Source organism: Podarcis pityusensis (genome assembly GCF_964106645.2).
Source record: "Podarcis pityusensis genome assembly, chromosome: 17".
Lineage (NCBI taxonomy): Eukaryota > Metazoa > Chordata > Lepidosauria > Squamata > Lacertidae > Podarcis > Podarcis pityusensis.
In genome coordinates, this window is record NC_138042.1 from 15719383 (window position 1) to 15736909 (window position 17527).

A 17527-nucleotide genomic window follows, 5' to 3' on the forward strand; every position below is an offset into this window, starting at 1 on the left:
GGATAGAAACAGATAATTAAACAATCGGTCTGTAAGCACTTAGAGAAGGATGCTGTGATAACTAAGAGCCTGCAAGAGTTTCTCAAAAACAGGTCATGTCAGGCAAATCTTATTTTTTTGATAGAGTTACCAGCTTGGCTGACAGGGGAATGCAGTGGATGTAACGTATCTTGATTTCAGTAAGGCTTTCAACAAAGTCCCCCATGACAGTCTTGCAGAGATGGTGATAAAATATGGGCTAGACGATATTACTATTAGTGGATTTGTAGCTGGTGACTGACCAAACCCAAAGAGTGCTCACCAATGGTTCCTCGTCATCCAGGAAAAAAGTAAGAAGTACCACAGGGTTCTGGCCTTGGCCCAGTGTTGTTCAACATCTTTATAAATTACTTGGATGAAGGAATAGAGCAGATGCTAGTCATTATTATTATTTTTTACACTAAACTGGGAGGGATAGGTAATACCACAGAAGATATAATCAGGATTCAAGATGCCCTTGACGGATTGGAGAACTGGGCCAAAACTAACAAAATGAATTTCAATAAGGACAACTGTAAATGAAGACAGTTAGGCAGGAATAATCAGTGCCACAAATATAGGCTGGAGGACACCTGGCTTGGAGGCAGGACATGTGAAAAGGATCTAGGGGTCTTAGTAGACCACAATATGAACAGTGTTGATGTACCAGAGGAAAAAAAAAAAGCTAATGCAATTCTAAGCTGCATCAACAGAAGTACAGCATCCAGATCAAAAGAAATAATAATACCATTGGGGAGGCATGATTATAACCTTGCATATGAAGACTGCTGATTTTGACAGGTATTTTACTTTTCAGGCTGCTGACATATTTACGTTTTTGTAAACCTTCATTGGCTTCTAACCTGCTGTCTCTGTTCCTAATTTTAATTTTAATCAGTTTTACACTGTTTCTTGTATGTAATGAAGTGCCACATAGTGTTCATTCTGCAGGAAACGGAACCTTTTAGTGTGGTAGCACCCAATCCTTGGAACTCCCTTCCCATTAGTATTAACCATGTGCCTTCACAATATTGTTTTCAATGCCTACAAAAACCTCCCCCCCACCCCCACACACAGCAAGCCCACCCAAACATGTAATTTTGGTGTGCAATTCTAAACACACAATTTTATTAAGTATAACTGCTTTGAAAATTCTAGGGTTTTTTAATGTAAGTTGTTCTACATGTTCGTTTTATTTGTTTTGTTAATGAATATTTTAGATTGTCTTTTATAAATCTATGTTCTATGTTGATCAGACCACAACTAGAATACTGTGTCCAATTCTGGGCACCACAATTTAAGAAGGATGTTGACAAGCTGGAATGTGTGCAGAGGAGGGCAACCAAGATAATGAAGGGCCTGGAAACTAAGCCTTAGGAGGAGCGCTTGAAGGAGCCGGGTATGTTTAGCCTGGAAAAGAAGAGACTGAGAGGAGATATGAGAGCCATCTTCAAATATCTCAAGGGCTGTCACATGGAGGAAGGAGCATGTTTGTTTTCTCCTTCTCTGGAGGGCAGGACTCAAACCAATGGCTTCAAGTTACAAGAAAGGATATTCCAACTAAGTATTCAGAAAAAACGTTCTGAGAGTAAGAGCTGTACAGCAGTGGAACAGACTCCCATGAGAGGTGGTGGGCTGTCCTCCCCTGGAAGTTTTTAAGCAGAGGTTGGATGGCCATCTGTCATGGATGCTTTAGCTGAGATTCCTGCATTGTAGGGGGTTGGACTAGATGACTCTTGGGTCCCTCCCAACTCTATGATTCTATAGTGTAAGTGGTATATAGTGTAAGTGGTATATAGTGTAAGTGAGAGCCAGTGTGGTGTAGTGGTTAAGAGCGGTAGTCTCGTAATCTGGGGAACCGGGTTCGCGTCTCCGCTCCTCCACATGCAGCTGCTGGGTGACCTTGGGCTAGTCACACTTCTTTGAAGACTCTCAGCCCCACTCACCTCACAGAGTGTTTGTTGTGGGGGAGGAAAGGAAAGGAGAATGTTAGCCGCTTTGAGACTCCTTAAAGGGAGTGAAAGGCGGGATATCAAATCCAAACTTGGGAATTTGTTAGATTTTGATGAATTTGTAATTTTTGCAGTTTTTATTTGTATTGTTTTATTGTTTTCTGGGTTGTTTTTGTTTTCTGTTTTTATTGTTTTAGGCTGCGAAAGAATAACATTAATTGCCATCAATGGAGGCTACTATGAGGCCTGGGATTGCTACCGTGGAAGGGCGAGGGAGGTATGGTGGTGGGGGCAGATGTTATAGGCGAAGGGGATCGAGATATGGATATGCTCGTACCCCTTCCAATCTGCGCCCCATCCCGAGGGACGAGGGTAGGGTGAGCAAGGATTACTCACCTCCGTCACTGGTGCTGTGCAATGCCAGGTCTATAGGCAATAAAACCGCCACCCTGCGAGATTTCTTTATCTCGCAGGGGGTCAACCTGGCTTGTGTGACGGAGACCTGGGTGCGCGAAGGGGCAACAGTTACCTTATGAGAGATAGCGCCCCTGGGTTTCTCCGTCCTCCACCAGTCGCGGACTGTGGGCCGGGGGGGGAGGGGTGGCATTATTAATCCGGGAAGATTGTCCTTTCAGGGCTCTACCATTGCCATCGATCCCCGGCATTGAATGTGTTGGCCTAGTGTGGGGCTCTGAGGAGAGCTTGGCTGTCTGGCTGGTGTACCGGCCACCTAGCGCACCAGCAGCCACCCTGTCAGGCCTATTGGGGGCAGTGGCCGGCTGGGCCTTGGAGTTCCCTAACCTATTGGTATTGGGGGACTTTAACATCCATGCTGATGCCACTCCCTCCTCACAGGCTCTGGACCTGGTGTCTTCCATGGCGACACTAGGGCTCTCCCAGTTTGTTTCTGGCCCCACACATCAAGCAGGCCACACGCTGGATTTGATCTTTGGCGTAGATATAGATGTGATCATGTCTCCTTCGATGAAGGTGCCATGGTCTGATCACTACGCTCTGAAAGCCAGGATTGACTTTCCACCCCCACCCTGCTTAGGTGGCGAGCCAATTTGGGCTCGCCCGCAGAGGCTGATGGACCCTGATAGATTCCGCCAAGCCTTGCGGGACCTTGCTCCCCCTGGCGACTCATTGACTGAGCTTGTTGAGGGCTGGAATACCCAGCTCCTGGCAGCCATCGATGAGATCGCACCTAAGCGCCCTCTGCGACCCCGCAGAAACCGGGCTCCCTGGTTTACCGAGGAGCTCTGGAAAATGAAGCGGGACCTCAGACGGCTAGAGCGAGTATGGCCGTGACGGAGCCTCAAGAACATCTTATAGGGCTTTTATGAAAACCTACGAGATGGCAGTGAAGGCTGCAAAGAAGTCATACTTCTCGGCCTCCAATGCATCCGCTAGCTCTCGCCCAGCGCAATTATTTAGTATAATCAGGTCTTTAACGTCCCTTGAGGGACAGCCAAATTTAAATAACAATTTGACACACAGCTGCGAGGCATTTGCGAGCTTTTTTGCGGAGAAGGTCTTGTTGCTCCGCCATGACCTCCCTGCCAATTTGGATACAATAAAGGAACTGGAGGCCCCTCGACTGTCCTCGGGTCCAGTATTGGACCACTTCGACCAGATATCCCCAGCCGATGTGGACAGACTCCTCCGAGCTGGAAAGCCCACCACCTGTCCTCTCGACCCGTGCCCGTCTTGGCTGATTAGAGCGTGTCCAGATGAGGTGCGGGCCCTCCTGGGGGATATCATCAATTTGTCCCTTGGCACGGGGACATTCCCAGGGGAACTGAAGGAGGCAGTGGTGCGCCCGCTCTTAAAGAAAACATCATTAGATCCTTTAGATCTATCCAATTACCGCCCGGTTTCGAATCTTCCATTCCTGGGTAAGGTGATTGAGAGAGCGGTTGCTGAACAGCTTGGTGGGTTTCTGGATGAAACATCGGCTCTGGATCCATTCCAGTCCGGCTTCCACGCTGGTCATGGGACCGAGACGGCTCTGGTTGCCCTAACAGATGATCTTCGTAGACAGCTGGATCGAGGCGGGTCGGGGCTGCTGATTCTTCTAGACCTGTCAGCAGCTTTCGACATGGTCGATCACGAACCTCTGGACCACCACCTTGCCGACGTGGGGATCCAGGGCACAGTCCTTCAATGGCTGCGCTCGTTTCTCTCTGGTCGGGGACAGAGGGTGGCGCTTGGGGGGGAATTGTCATCGCGCCACTCCTTGGTGTGTGGAGTACCTCAGGGTGCGATACTCTCCCCAATGCTTTTCAACATCTTTATGCGCCCCCTCGCCCAGCTTGTTCGGTGTTTTGGGCTGGGTTGCCATCAGTATGCCAATGACACCCAACTCTATCTGTTGATGGATGGCCATCCTGACTCGGCCCCAGACACACTGACCAGATGTTTGGAAGCTGTGGCTGGATGGTTACGTGGGAGCCGGTTGAAGCTAAATCCTTCGAAGACAGAGGTCCTGTGGCTGGGATGGGGCGATACGGGATTGAGGGGGCAACTCCCATCTCTTGCGGGGGCGCAATTAGTGCCAGCACCGTCCGTTAAGAGTTTGGGTGTAATCTTCGACACCTCCCTTTCCATGGAGGCGCAGATTGCAGCTATAACAAAGGCGGCATTTTTCCATCTCCGCCAAACTAAGCAGTTGGCTCCTTACCTCTCTCGCCCTGACCTAGCCACTGTGATCCACGCGACGGTCACCTCCAGACTGGATTATTGTAACTCGCTCTACGTGGGGCTGCCCTTGAGACTGACCCAGAAACTCCAGCGGGTGCAGAATGCTGCAGCGAGACTCCTTACGAGGTCTTCGCTGCGAGATCACATTCACCCGGTGCTATACCAGCTGCACTGGCTCCCGGTGGAGTACAGGATCAGGTTTAAGGTGCTGGTTTTAACCTTTAAAGCCCTATACGGCCTAGGACCCTCGTACCTACGGGACCGCCTCTCCTGGTATGCCCCACAGAGAAACTTACGGTCTTCAAATAAGAACATCTTGAAGGTCCCAGGCAACAGAGAAGATAGGCTGGCCTCAACTAGAGCCAGGGCTTTTTCGGCTGTGGCTCCGATCTGGTGGAACACTCTGTCACAAGAGACCAGGGCCCTGCGGGACTTGACATCTTTCCGCAGGGCCTGCAAGACAGAGCTGTTCCACCAGGCCTTTGGCCAGGGCACAGCCTGACTCCCTCCCTCGGCAATCTTCGCGGAGCTCTGGCCCAATGGTTGCCAGTGGCCTGAATTAATTAATTTTATAATGAATGATTTTAGAGTGTTGTTTATGCTGTACTTTTGTACTGTTTTATTGTTGTTAGCGGCCCTGAGCCCGGCTTCGGCTGGGGAGGGCGGGATATAAATAAAATTTATTATTATTTATTATTATTATTATTATTATTCTCTTCTTATATACATTTTGTTAATTAAAATAAACAGATAAAATAAGAAAAAGAAACACAGCAAACTGGTGCACACTGATTGTGCTATATTTTCCCCATCTGGAAACAGGAGTGTCGAATTATATGTCCTCCCTTCCTCAGCTGCAAAGAGAAAGATGTCAATAACAGTGTGGTAGTGATGAGGCCAAGGGCAGTGATGGAACAAGCTATTTGCCACTGACCTTCAATGACTACTCACACAAGTCCAACCACATATTGCACTTATAGTGAAGGTGACACTTTTGCAAAGCTTTGCCCTTGTAAAGAAGGAAACGCACTTTCGGAGCGCCTACATACTTTTTGATATGATATTGTTTCAGCTGTGTGAGCATCTTCCTGAGTTCTCAGTACTTTTTGTGTATCCATATTGAGAGCCTGAAGCTGCTGGATCAGCTCTGCCTGCTGTGCTGCATGTTCAGTGTTTTGTTTGTAGAGATTCTGCAGCTCCTGCAACTCCTTCCTGTGCAAAGCAAGCAAGAAACAAGAAACTTGAGCAAAAGAAATATTGCAATCATCTCAATTAAACAGTTATGTTAGCTGTTTTTATGTGAAAATCTTCCACTCTCATCTATAGTTTCAGATTCATTGAGTGATAAGAAAGAGTGATAAACTAAAAAGAAAAGAAATATAAACTGTAATGTCAGTTTTCATTTTAATTCGTTTCAACAATATGAATGGTAAAATAAATGGTCTTCAACAAGTTCTCACAGAAACACTTGCAGTTCTCCTTTCATTATTCAATATACTTTTTAAAGCAAAAACATAAGAAGGGATACATGCAGGTGACTTTCACTGTTTTTATTCATACCTTTTTTGATTCCTGATAAAATATGCTTGCAGTGAAAAGGTCCTACTAAGGAGTTTATGTAACAGAACACATAACAAGGGGACAGTAAGAACTAGTCCAAAGAGGTGTTGTGAAACTTCTTGTGATGTTTAAGGAGTTTGAAAGACCCATCTTATATCAGGCCAAAGACAGGGGGTAGAATTCAACGTTGTGTTAAGCAGATCACTCTGCCAGTGCAAACATTTCTTCTTGTCTGAAATCAATAAACATGACCATGCTAGACTGAATAATATTAACAGGTCTATTCTCTGTAAAACTTTGTTGAATACCACTCAAAGAAGGCTTAGCTTTTGAATTTCTGATTTTCCATTCTACTATATAGCAAAAATGATGAGCAATTCAGAATTTCCTATGAGAGCAGATATGTGATTATTAAAAGCACAGCTAAAAACAGTGGTTCAGTTTGATTTATATATTTTGATCTTGCTTTTTATTTTCAGTATTCTTTGTATCTATTTAGGATCTTAAGATTTTAAAATTTTAAAATCTTAGCTTCTCTTTATTACAGAGGAACATTTTGTGTAGATTTACCGTATGAATCAGGTACTTAATGCCATTACAATGGCATGCTGTTTACAGAAACAAACAGACAGAAACATTGTTATGCGTCCATTTAAACCCAAAGGAAGAAAGAAATTCAGATGACAGGGACATGAATTATGTAACAGAACAAACAGAAGACTCAAGAGAATTAATATGCTAACAGATAGTTGACAAAATAATGCCTTTTACTACTGGAAGAATGGAAACATATGCTAGATGCTCAGTAGCATAAAGGCAGCCAGTGGAAATTATGACTCCCTACTAGTGCAACTGTTAAAACCTGTGTGGCAATGTTATGCACCAGTTACAGTTTCTAGACTGCCTTCAAGGGTAACCCATATGGAGTGCATTACAGTGATCCAAATGGGAGATCTTGGAGCAAGCAAAACTGCCACCAGGGAATCTCAATCCAGGAATGACCACAGCTGCTAAACAAACCTGGGTCTCTAGTGAAATTATTGGGTTTAGGAGCATTCTTGCTCCTTTACAAGTCCCTCCAGAAAAGCCCAAACATCCAATTCTCAGACATGAGAACTGCCCACCAACAGTGCCGCCATTTTGTCAGGATGCAGTTTCAGTTTTCTGGCCCTCTTCCAGCTCGTCAATGCCTTCCAGTACCGGGTATGTATGGTATGTATGGTATGCAGATACAGAATTGGGAGTAATCAGTGTATTGGTGGTGCAGATTCTCAGTCTCCCTGGCAACCTCACCCAGCTCTATATCTAGATGTTACATGGTACTGGGGACAAGGAGGAAACCTGTGGGACTCCACAGCGTAACTGCCACGAGGGCCAAGCAGAAGTAATCCAATGCTATTCTCTGGAAGTGGCCCTGTACGTAGCAGCAAAAACACCTTAACCCTGTGACCCCAACCACTGGATGGGGGGGAAGGGGGGTGATTGTATCAAAAGCCGCAAGGCCAACATACTTGAACTCCCCCATCTCTCACAAAGCAGGTGATCAACCAGATTAACCAAAGCTGTCTTGGTACGAAAACCAAAATGGGTGAAGATAACCTGTTTCTTCGTCCAAGTACATCTGAAGCTGCACAACCACAACCCTCTTGAGTACCTTGCAAAAGTAGGGCTGCATTACCATGAAATACAAGAGAAACTGCCTGCGACAATTCTATATTGACTATTTGGGATGGCTCTTTTCACCCTTGCTGTGGAACAGCTTTCCCAGGGAGGCTAACTTCAGGATATCATTTCAGAAACAGAGAAAGGTCTTTTTTATTTTCCAATGCCTTATAACTGACTGCTAGTTTTTTAGGGAATTTATCTTTACAACACATTTTTAATCTGTTCAATTTTACTGGATGAATTTTTAATTAAACTTTATTGTAGGCTGTCTTGTAAACCTACAAATAGGAAGGTCTATAAATACCAGAAAAGAGCACTTTGTGCTATGAAAACTTATGCCACGATTAGCCTGTTAGTATAGTATTTAAAGTGCCACAATAGTCTTTCTTTTACATAACTAATTCTTCAAACTTGTATTTAAACTTTGGGGTGTTTCAAACTTAGCTGGGAAGTTCCATGGTGCTAGCGGATGTGAAAGCAACACAGCAAAAATGTGCCTGTGTGCAGTCCGCTCTGGATTACGGTATATTCATAGCCCAACTTGCACGGTGAAACTATCTTGTGCACAAACTGGATGTGTTATGCCAGTTATAACTTCCCCAACAGTGAGGGGTTGCTTGCTTGAAACACCAATTACAAGTATATCATGTGCTGAGATTCCTGGCACTGGTATAATGTGGTCTGCCCTGCACTTCCGAATGTTTCCATTCTGTATTGCTTATGGTCTCCTTGGGGGTCCCCTAAAGAAATGCAAGTGATAGGATGGAGGCTAGATTAACGTTAGCTATTGATTTAAGGATGATGAAACCCACTGGACTCTATGCTGATCTCAAGTTTTCAATATCCCCTCTCCTAATTTAACTTTGTGGAGTTACTTCAAGGATCTCCCTGTTTAAAAATGATTATTATCATTTCTCACAAAAAACCCCCATGTATTATAATTTGCTCTTTCTAAAGCAAGTATCTGCTCTCAGGTGCTACAACAATGCACTTTAATTAAATTACCATTTCCCTGATGCAGATACCAATGTCAGTAAGATCTGATACCTAAAATGGAATTATTGCCCTTTCTCCCCATTTCTGAAATTTGCCATGGAGGGCACCAGACTGGTGGACGAAGTTAGGTTTTTCTATGGGGTGTGTATGTGTGTGTGTGTGTGTGTGTATGTGTGTGTATATATATATGAAAGAGCTTTAGGTCAGGCAGCTGCTCTGTTCGTTCCCACAGCTGCTGAAGTCAAAGCCTTCTCCTGCCGAGCGAACTTTCATAGAAAGCACAGTCATTACATTGTAAGAAGAGATAGAGCCGCCAAGCAGCAGGGATGCTGCAGTTGATCACAGGATACTTTTCAAAACCTAGCAGTTTTAATGGAGCCTCGCAAAGACTATAAAAGGAAGAGACCTCAAAGCTCACAATTCCAAGCATTTATCTGCAAATTTCAAGGTTAATGCCCTACAAGTAAATGTCTAAACAACAAAGCAGAACAAAGGACCTGAGCATAAGCGACAGGGTTGCTAGTAAGTGGTTCACTGCTTCAGCTGTAATTCTGCTGGGTGCACAGCTCAATTTTGCAGGTTTCTGAACATGTATAGACTGAATAAAGTAGTAATTTTGCCAAAATAATACAAACAAGAAAGGGATACATTTACATTTATCCCAGTTCCTATCATGCAAATACAGAGACTAGGGGAGGTAATTATAAGCAATGACGTCATTCTTCCCCTATTAGTTTTCTGGCCAAGTAATAAAGGTAGGCATTGCCATTTTGTGATGTAGCCAACGCAACACAATTTTAGCAGAGGAAGCTCCCCGCAACATATTGGAATAATACCAAAGATCACTGAACACAGATTAATGTCTTAAGCTTTAGTCATCAAGTGGTGTGCACAGTCTAATCCATGTGGGTGACTGAAAATGGGGTTTCAAGTGGTTTTGAGAACCCTGGTTAATTAAGCCATGGTTAACTTAGCTGTACGCTGGGGCAGTGCTAATGCCAGCACTTGAAGTGGAGTGTTAATTTGCAGTAGAGGAAGGAGCATACATTCCTGAAGCTGATTTCAGAATCTGCACATTGTGGGCTGTAGGGAGCCAATAATAGATATGCACCACAGACAATGAAAAGATACAGCAAGAAATAAAAAGAATTTTAAGTTGGACAATTGGAGAAGCAATATCCTTCGCAGCTTCTTTGCAAAGCAAGTATATCAGAGTTCACTTAGGCTACCATTCCAAGCACCCAGTTCAAAGGAACATTGGTTTTCACACCTGAACTGAATATTAAGTCCTATGAATCTTAGTGGTTTCAAACTGAAGTGCAACTTTCCAATCCAGATGCTAGATGTGGCAATTATGAACATACATCATGCCCATGGCATCTATCATCCTCAGGATAACCCTTGCTGATATTTTGTAGATTTGTCTTACTGATATACTAACAACAAGTATTGTCGATCTTTCACGGTCATAGTTGTATGTTTATTTGTAGGTACAGAATAAGAGCCTTATAGGGTTATAAACAATGAATATCATGCTAATTTCTTCAACACTACTCTCAGGAGATTTCTTGCCTCTTTCTACTTGCATACTGAATTGCATTATCTTTTTCTTGGCTTTGTGCACTGTAAAGACAGACCATTCTGTCACCACCACACAAGTTCCTGGAAGGCTACTTATTGCCATGGACATTACTGCCTAGAATATAAAGTGTGAATGTTCCAGAGGGGCAGCTGTGTTAACAGTGCAAACCTTTGCATGTTTTGCTTCTGAGTCTCACGATGTCCCTAATGGGTAAACATTCCAATGCCGGCCTGAGGACAAGACTGTTACCGCAGAAACAAGGAGGAGGTTTGTGACATGTTAAATGAAGACCTATTGTGGCACAATCTTCCACGGGCAAGAGTCCACTTCATCACTGCATGCATGTAAAATTGTTCTGAAAGAGCTGCACTGGCTGTCAAATACTGAGCAAAGTTTGAGGTTTAAGTACAGGCTTATAAAGCCTTAAATAACCAGGTGATTTGAGCGAATTTCATTCTCCCACAATGAATGAATTTCATTCTCCCACAATGACCAGTCTGATTGCTGTGAACTGTGGAAGCATCCCTCTTAACCAGACCACAGCCTTCAGATGTCTACCTCACAGGGGTGCAGGGAAGGGATTTGACCGTGTGGCACCTCCCTTACAAGTTGATCTCCCTCTGGAGGAGGCCACTGATTATTGGGTTTTTATTCAGGTAGGTAGCCATGTTGGTCTGACGCAGTCGGAATATATAAAAAAATTGTCCAGTAGCACCTTAGAGACCAAGTAAGTTTCTTCTGGGTATAAGCTTTTGTGTGCATGCACACTTCTTCAGACACACTGGTTTTTTGTTGTTGTTGTTGTTAAACGTTGTCATTTTTACTGTTTTTGTATTTATTTGAAATGAAAGGTAGTATGCAAATAATTGAAATCTATCTTCTGTGTGCATGCGCATATATGTTTAAATTCATGAACAGAGAGAAAAAGTACAGAAAGGCCATGGGAGAAAATAAAACTGCAAAACAAAGGTGGCCAACCTGTGACTCTCAAGGTGTTGTTTAACTACAACTTCAATCAGTCCCAGATACCATAGCCAGTGTGAAGAGATGATGAGAGTTGTAGCAACTTGTAGTAAAGAGCGGAAGCAAATGGAAGAGGCATCATGGCATTTCTATGGAAAGCTAAATGTATGCTTGATAAGCACAGTGGTCATTCAGAACATCAGTATTTGGAGATGACATAAGCTCTTTCCAGGCATTATGCCTGAACAGATAATGCCAACTTGAGCAGGGAGCAGCAGCAATATGTGTCATACCAGCACTACCTAAAAGGTTCCTGCATTGGTGGGATAGCTTCAAGGGGTTCTGAAGTGTGTCCAGCAAAGCTGTCTTAGGTTTGGTCCCCTGCTGTGAGGTAGAAAGGAGTGTGGCCCAAGCACAAACTAATTTGCCTAGCAGTTGACTGCCAGCTCACATCCAAAACATGGCCACTGTCTGCACAATCTATGCACACTTAATATGGGACATCATCTGCAGCAACACTGTGATTGGTGATTGTGAGACAGTTCCTAGGGGTTCTGAGTGGCTGTCATCATTAATACGTTCCCTCATTTTTCTACTGCTGTTAATTGTGCTTGGACATTTCTTTGGGGACAGCATAAGATTCCAATTATTTACACTGATCTAAGCTCCCACAAAGCAACAGTCGTATTAGCCGAAACGTAAGTTTGCCCTGCTTGTGCTTCTTGGTTCAGACTTGCCTTACGTGTCAGTCATATTTCATACATGCAGTATTAATCCTCATGATCCAACTTAATATGTGAAACGCTCAGATAAAGCTAAAATCACAACATTTTAAACCTTTAGCAGCAGACTCCTGCTGACCTGTCAGACTTAACTCTAATTAAAAAGTGAAAGTTAGGCTTCAAACTTTTGTCAGTTTCGGGCATTTAGCCTCTCAAATTAATTGCTTATGTTACTAATCATATTGATGTTTTGTGACTTGCAGCAGAGACTGAGAACTCTTTGACCCAGTGCTAATTAGAGATGTGCAATTTTTAAATAATGTCCATAACAGAAGTCAAAAGGCATTGAGATAGTCTGCGTAAACAGTAGACATTCTAAACTTTTTTCATAATGCGCAGAACATACTACAAAAAGCAAACCATTTGATGCTGCCCCATATTCGTTATCATGGGAACAAGCCCTTTATAAAAACATTGCATACATACCTAGTTCTGGCCACATCCAAATCTTTTTGTGTTAGTTCAGTCTGCTTAACACCCAGCTGAGATGCCAGATCATTGCATTTGCTGTGCAAGGTTTCCATTTGCCCACTTGCCTCTGTTAAATCAGCTTCCAAATTCTGGAAAACATATATTATGCTATAGACAAAATTAAACAAGAAATGAAAGGATGCACATCATTATAACAGGATCAAAAATAGTATGGATTTTTGCCCCCTTTTAAGAAAACAACACCCTGCTTTTCTGTATTTAGAAAATTCCAAGCTGCGTAAAAGAATTTTTTAAAAAAGTAATTCAAGTTACTAAAATCAGCCATAACCAACAGCAGGATAAAACAATTCAACATCAATAGGGAGGTGGGACTTCAACTCACGTTAAAAGCTTAGCAAACTAAAATGGTATCTGCAGCTAGATTAAATAATGGTGTGGGCAGTAAAACAACCCTCATCACATCATGGAAGCTTGGCTCTTTGAATTAAGTTCTGTCTACCAAGAAAACTTTGTGACTCCAATTAATTCATAGATAATTAGCTACCGGCTCAAACTAAGAATGGCAAACTCATGGCTCAAAAGTTTCATGTGGGTGCCAAAAGAGAGCTGCTGTAGATAGTGCCTTTTTGTTGTAAATGAAATTAAAACATAGCCTTTTTGCTGCAGAGCCAAAACTGCTTAATACAGGTATGCTATTCATGATGCAATGATAGCATCCACTTCAAAAAATTAGAAGTAATATCATCACACACAAATTCAGAGCATAACATCAGCTCATAGAATCATAGAAGTGGAAGGGACCACAAGGGTCATCTAGTTCAATCCCCTGCAATGCAGGAATATTTTGCCCGACGTGGAACTCGAATCCATGACCCAACTCTACCAACTGAGCTATTCATTTTCAATGTGATACCTGACCATGTAGACACATGTGTTTTTACAGAAGTCACTTCCAAAGCTAGAAGGTTAAAACCACAATGTTCCTTCCATGAGGAGAAGGACTCTCTCTGTTTGTGGAAAGGTCGCAGGGGGAAGGTGGAATCAGCAAAAATCACTTCCTCCCTTGCTTCCTCTAGCAGGAACATCCCATGAAGAAAGTTCATGGTAACTCTGCATTCAACCTGTAGGAAGAAGCAGTAGTAGACAGGTGTGGCACAAAGATTTTTGTTGTGGATTTGATTACTGATGAAAAAATAGCATTGGAAATACAGTATCCGGCACTTTTTTAAAAAGGGAAACTGAGGAGCCTTAAGTAGTACCAGGATTGTGAGGAACAATATCAAATTAAATTAGTTCAACAAGAATGGTGCCTCTGGATACCACTGAGACCTGTCACTAGACAAATTTTGGAAAACCTTTTTTTTTTTTAACAAGGTACGAGCTACCCATGAGAAAACTTAGAAGTGGAGCAATAAACTCTCTCCACCACCACCCATAATCAGATCACATAAATAAGATCAGTATGGATGCACCCAGAGTAGACTGTATTTAATGAATAAGTGCTAAATGAAACCATCACACATTATTTCTCAATGGTTTCAGAAATGTTTGCTGGACATCACATAAGAACAAGTCACTGTTGTGAACTGGTATAAAGTCTCCTGGTTTGGGCTTCTTAACTTGACTCACAATAAGGAATTATGTCTTGCTTGGATCAGGTGGGACTTATGGAAAGCTGAGGTGCATCAGGCATAAGGATGCACAGACTCATGGGTTCTTGATGCTCCAGATGCTGACAGTGTCAACTGGCCAGAGGTTCTACCAAGTGCCCCTAGAACAAAAGAAAAATTCTCTTCTTCCTCCCTGATTCCAGCATATTTCTTACTGTTCCCCGACCACTGTAATACACAAACCTTGCCATGAGGCTATAGAGTTTTCATATTTCTAGTAACTGCACTAGTTAAAAGGTACGGGCATTGGATTTGGGTTCTCCACAGTTTAGAGAACAGCTGGCTACAGGAAACACTAAGGCATGGAGTCTGTTGCTAATTTCTAGTGGTCATGACTCTTACCTATTCCAGGCCACAGAACAGTAGAGAGATTTTCTCATCGTTTATTATGAAAAAGGTTACAGTAGTGTGAGAATGCGATCAATGTGAATTGATTGCCTCCTTGGAGCTTGCTTTAATGAGCCGGTCATGTATACACAGATAAATGTATACAGCTTCTTTTACAAATGAGCAGGCAATGGGGTCAGGCATTCTGTGAAACCCTCTAATATTGTAAATAGTTCAAATTGCAGAATTCCATTCTGGGAAATTGTCTGCTAAAGAAAAATAAGCTTTCTGATTTAGATCTCTAGGTTGTCAAGCATGTTAACAAGCGGAAAACATCAGCAGAGCTGATAAAACTTCAGATGTCCCAAAAACACAAAATAAGGAATGTGACTGGTGAGGAACTCTGAAAAAAATCCATCCAACATAGCATTCAAAGCATGCTAATGTAGAAGTTCCTTCAAATTACACTGTTTCTTCCTGGAATCGTTTTCCCATATAAAGCAACAGGTTTCCAAATGCCTGTCATGGACACATAAGAGGAAACAAGCAAAGACTGTGTGCAAGGAGGAAAGCTGACGAGAGATCTAGGAATTAAGTACTAAGAATCAAGGGTTGTGTACGTTCAGTCTGGAGAAGAGACAATTAAGAGGAAACAGGATAGCCATCTTCAAATATCTGAAGGGCTGTTATATGGATGATGCAGCAAATGTGTTTTCTATTGCTCCAGAGCCTGCTGGGTCTCTCTTCTCCACTTGTTTGGGGAAGCTGGGGAAGCTTCTGGAGGCCCATAAGAATTTCCATCTTGGAGTTCAGTTCTTTGATCTGTTGTTCCAAGGGAGTCATTGGGTTCTTTCAGGTTTTGCATAGTCCATGAGAGAGCCTTGGATGGCTTCTTTCAGTTTCAATTCAAGTTCCTCCAGGTTCTGTTTTGGTACTGTTGCGTATTCACTATCTGGGGAACTTGTCTCTTTGGTTTCTGTCTTTCCCTTAATCAATGCCATTTTGGTCTTCTTGTTGACCTTGGACTAGATCTTGTGTGGTGTCGATCTGGGGCTGGGTGGTTTGGTAGGTTATTTATGATTGTTAAGAGGTCATTCAGACTGTATTGCTTGATGGCTTCCTAACCCTAGGTTAGGGAAAGCCAGTGTGGTGTAGTGGTTAAGAGTGGTAGACTCATAATCTGGTGAACCGGGTGGGTTTGCGTCTCCACTCCTCCACATGCAGCTGCTGGGTGACCTTGGGCTAGGCACACTTTTTTGAAGTCTCTCAGCCCCACTCACCTCACAGTGTTTGTTGTGGGGAAGGAAGGGAAAGGAAAATGCTAGCCGCTTTGAGACTCCTTCAGGTAGTGATAAACAGGATATCAAATCCAAACTCCTCTTCTTCTTCTAAGAGCTTCGGGGATCAAGCGGCCATTATTGTTGAAGTCAGGCCAGCGCTCGCTTGTGTCTTTCCGTTGGTAAGATGGTAACTGGGTGGTCTGAGTTCCCCATAAAAATCTGTGTCAGAGTGTTCTATAGGTCATGGTTCTGGGGTCAGCTTGAGCAGCAGCCATCATCACTCTCTCCTTCTCCTTTTATAAAATACTTTACTGATAATACTGAAGAATGGCAACTACCAAAATCACAGATTAGACTTTGGAAAATTTAACTAGATTAATCTGTTCTGGAGGAGGGAAGGGGCAAGTTGGGATTTTGTTTTTGTATCCTTTTCTCTCTCTTTTTGTAACTGTTCTATACTGGAAATCAATAAAACTATGTATTTAAAAGACGAGGCTGGCAGAGGAGAAGCTGGTGGGAGCGACAGGAGCAGCAACAGCAATATTTCAAGGCATTTGTGGTATTGGTTTTAGGACGAAAGGGAAGCTGAAGTTATCAAAGAGACAAAGTAGGGGATGCACAGAACGGATTGAGTTGAAAGAGGGGAAAACAGACAGAAAAGATGAAGTGAAGAACGCCAAGGAAGAGACAAGACATGAGAAATGGTGGTAGAAAGAAAAAGATTTAGGAGGCAAAAGAGCATAAGAGCAGGAAGAAATGAGGAGGGAGCAAAACAAGGGAACTAGTTTGAAGAGGCAGAGAGAGTGCAAAAGGTGGGACTTTGGGAGAAGCAAGGTGAGTGAGAAGGAGATTAGAAGAAGCAATTGAGGGGTTCAGGAGACAGCTAGGGAGTAATTAGGGAAATGTGAGGAATAGTACGAGGTGAAACCTAGGTCACTGACACTCACCCATCGACACAGCCACACTCCTCATGCAATAGTCATTTTTTCTCCACAAAGAGCCTTGGGAAATGCAGTTCTGAGATTGGGACTAGGAATCTATTAAAGAATTATCGGCAGCAGCACCAAACTACAATTCCCAGGATTCTAGGGGGCAAGCCTCATAAAATGCACTGACACATGTCTGAAATATAGATTATGTCCAGAGAAATAGCAGGATTCACTCAACAACTGCACCATGCCTTAGCAACAAATCTCTATGAGAAAAATACAAGGGTTTAAAGTGCCTAATTTATAAAGCATCCATAGGATATCTCACTTGTGCAAAAGCAACAAATATGCTATAGCTATGTAAGTGGCATTTAGTCTTAATAATTTCGATCTCACAGAAGTCTAGATACATCACACAACATATTGCTATAGATATGCATAAACAGACGCTGAAATCTGTATATGTGAGACAGCCTAACAAAATGGAAGAGTCAGCATATTTATCAAAATCACTCCAAAGAGTTGTTTTTTTGTTTTGAAAGCAAGATGATACAATATAAAAATTTAACATGCATGGAGCTCTGTAAAGAATGATAGAAATGTATTGCAAAGTTTAAGAACAATTAATTACAATTAATTAATTTAAAGCAATTAAATTAATTAATTAA

The 17527-nt window shown here is 42.8% G+C and overlaps 1 protein-coding gene across 3 annotated transcripts in view; it reads right to left on the reverse strand.

Moving 5' to 3' along the window:
* Nucleotides 1-17527, reverse strand: part of CNTLN (centlein) — a 169641-nt gene that overhangs the window by 114327 nt on the left and 37787 nt on the right. For all 3 annotated transcript variants that reach the window (XR_013980931.1, XM_080987712.1, XM_080987713.1), the window contains exons 6-7: nucleotides 12648-12781; nucleotides 5723-5885 (exon numbers count right to left, since the gene is read on the reverse strand). Coding sequence is in view for 2 of the 3 variants with exons in the window: in XM_080987712.1 (XP_080843838.1) it covers nucleotides 5723-5885; nucleotides 12648-12781 (297 nt within the window). In the remaining variant the exon portion in view is untranslated. The remainder of the gene's footprint in view (nucleotides 1-5722; nucleotides 5886-12647; nucleotides 12782-17527) is intronic.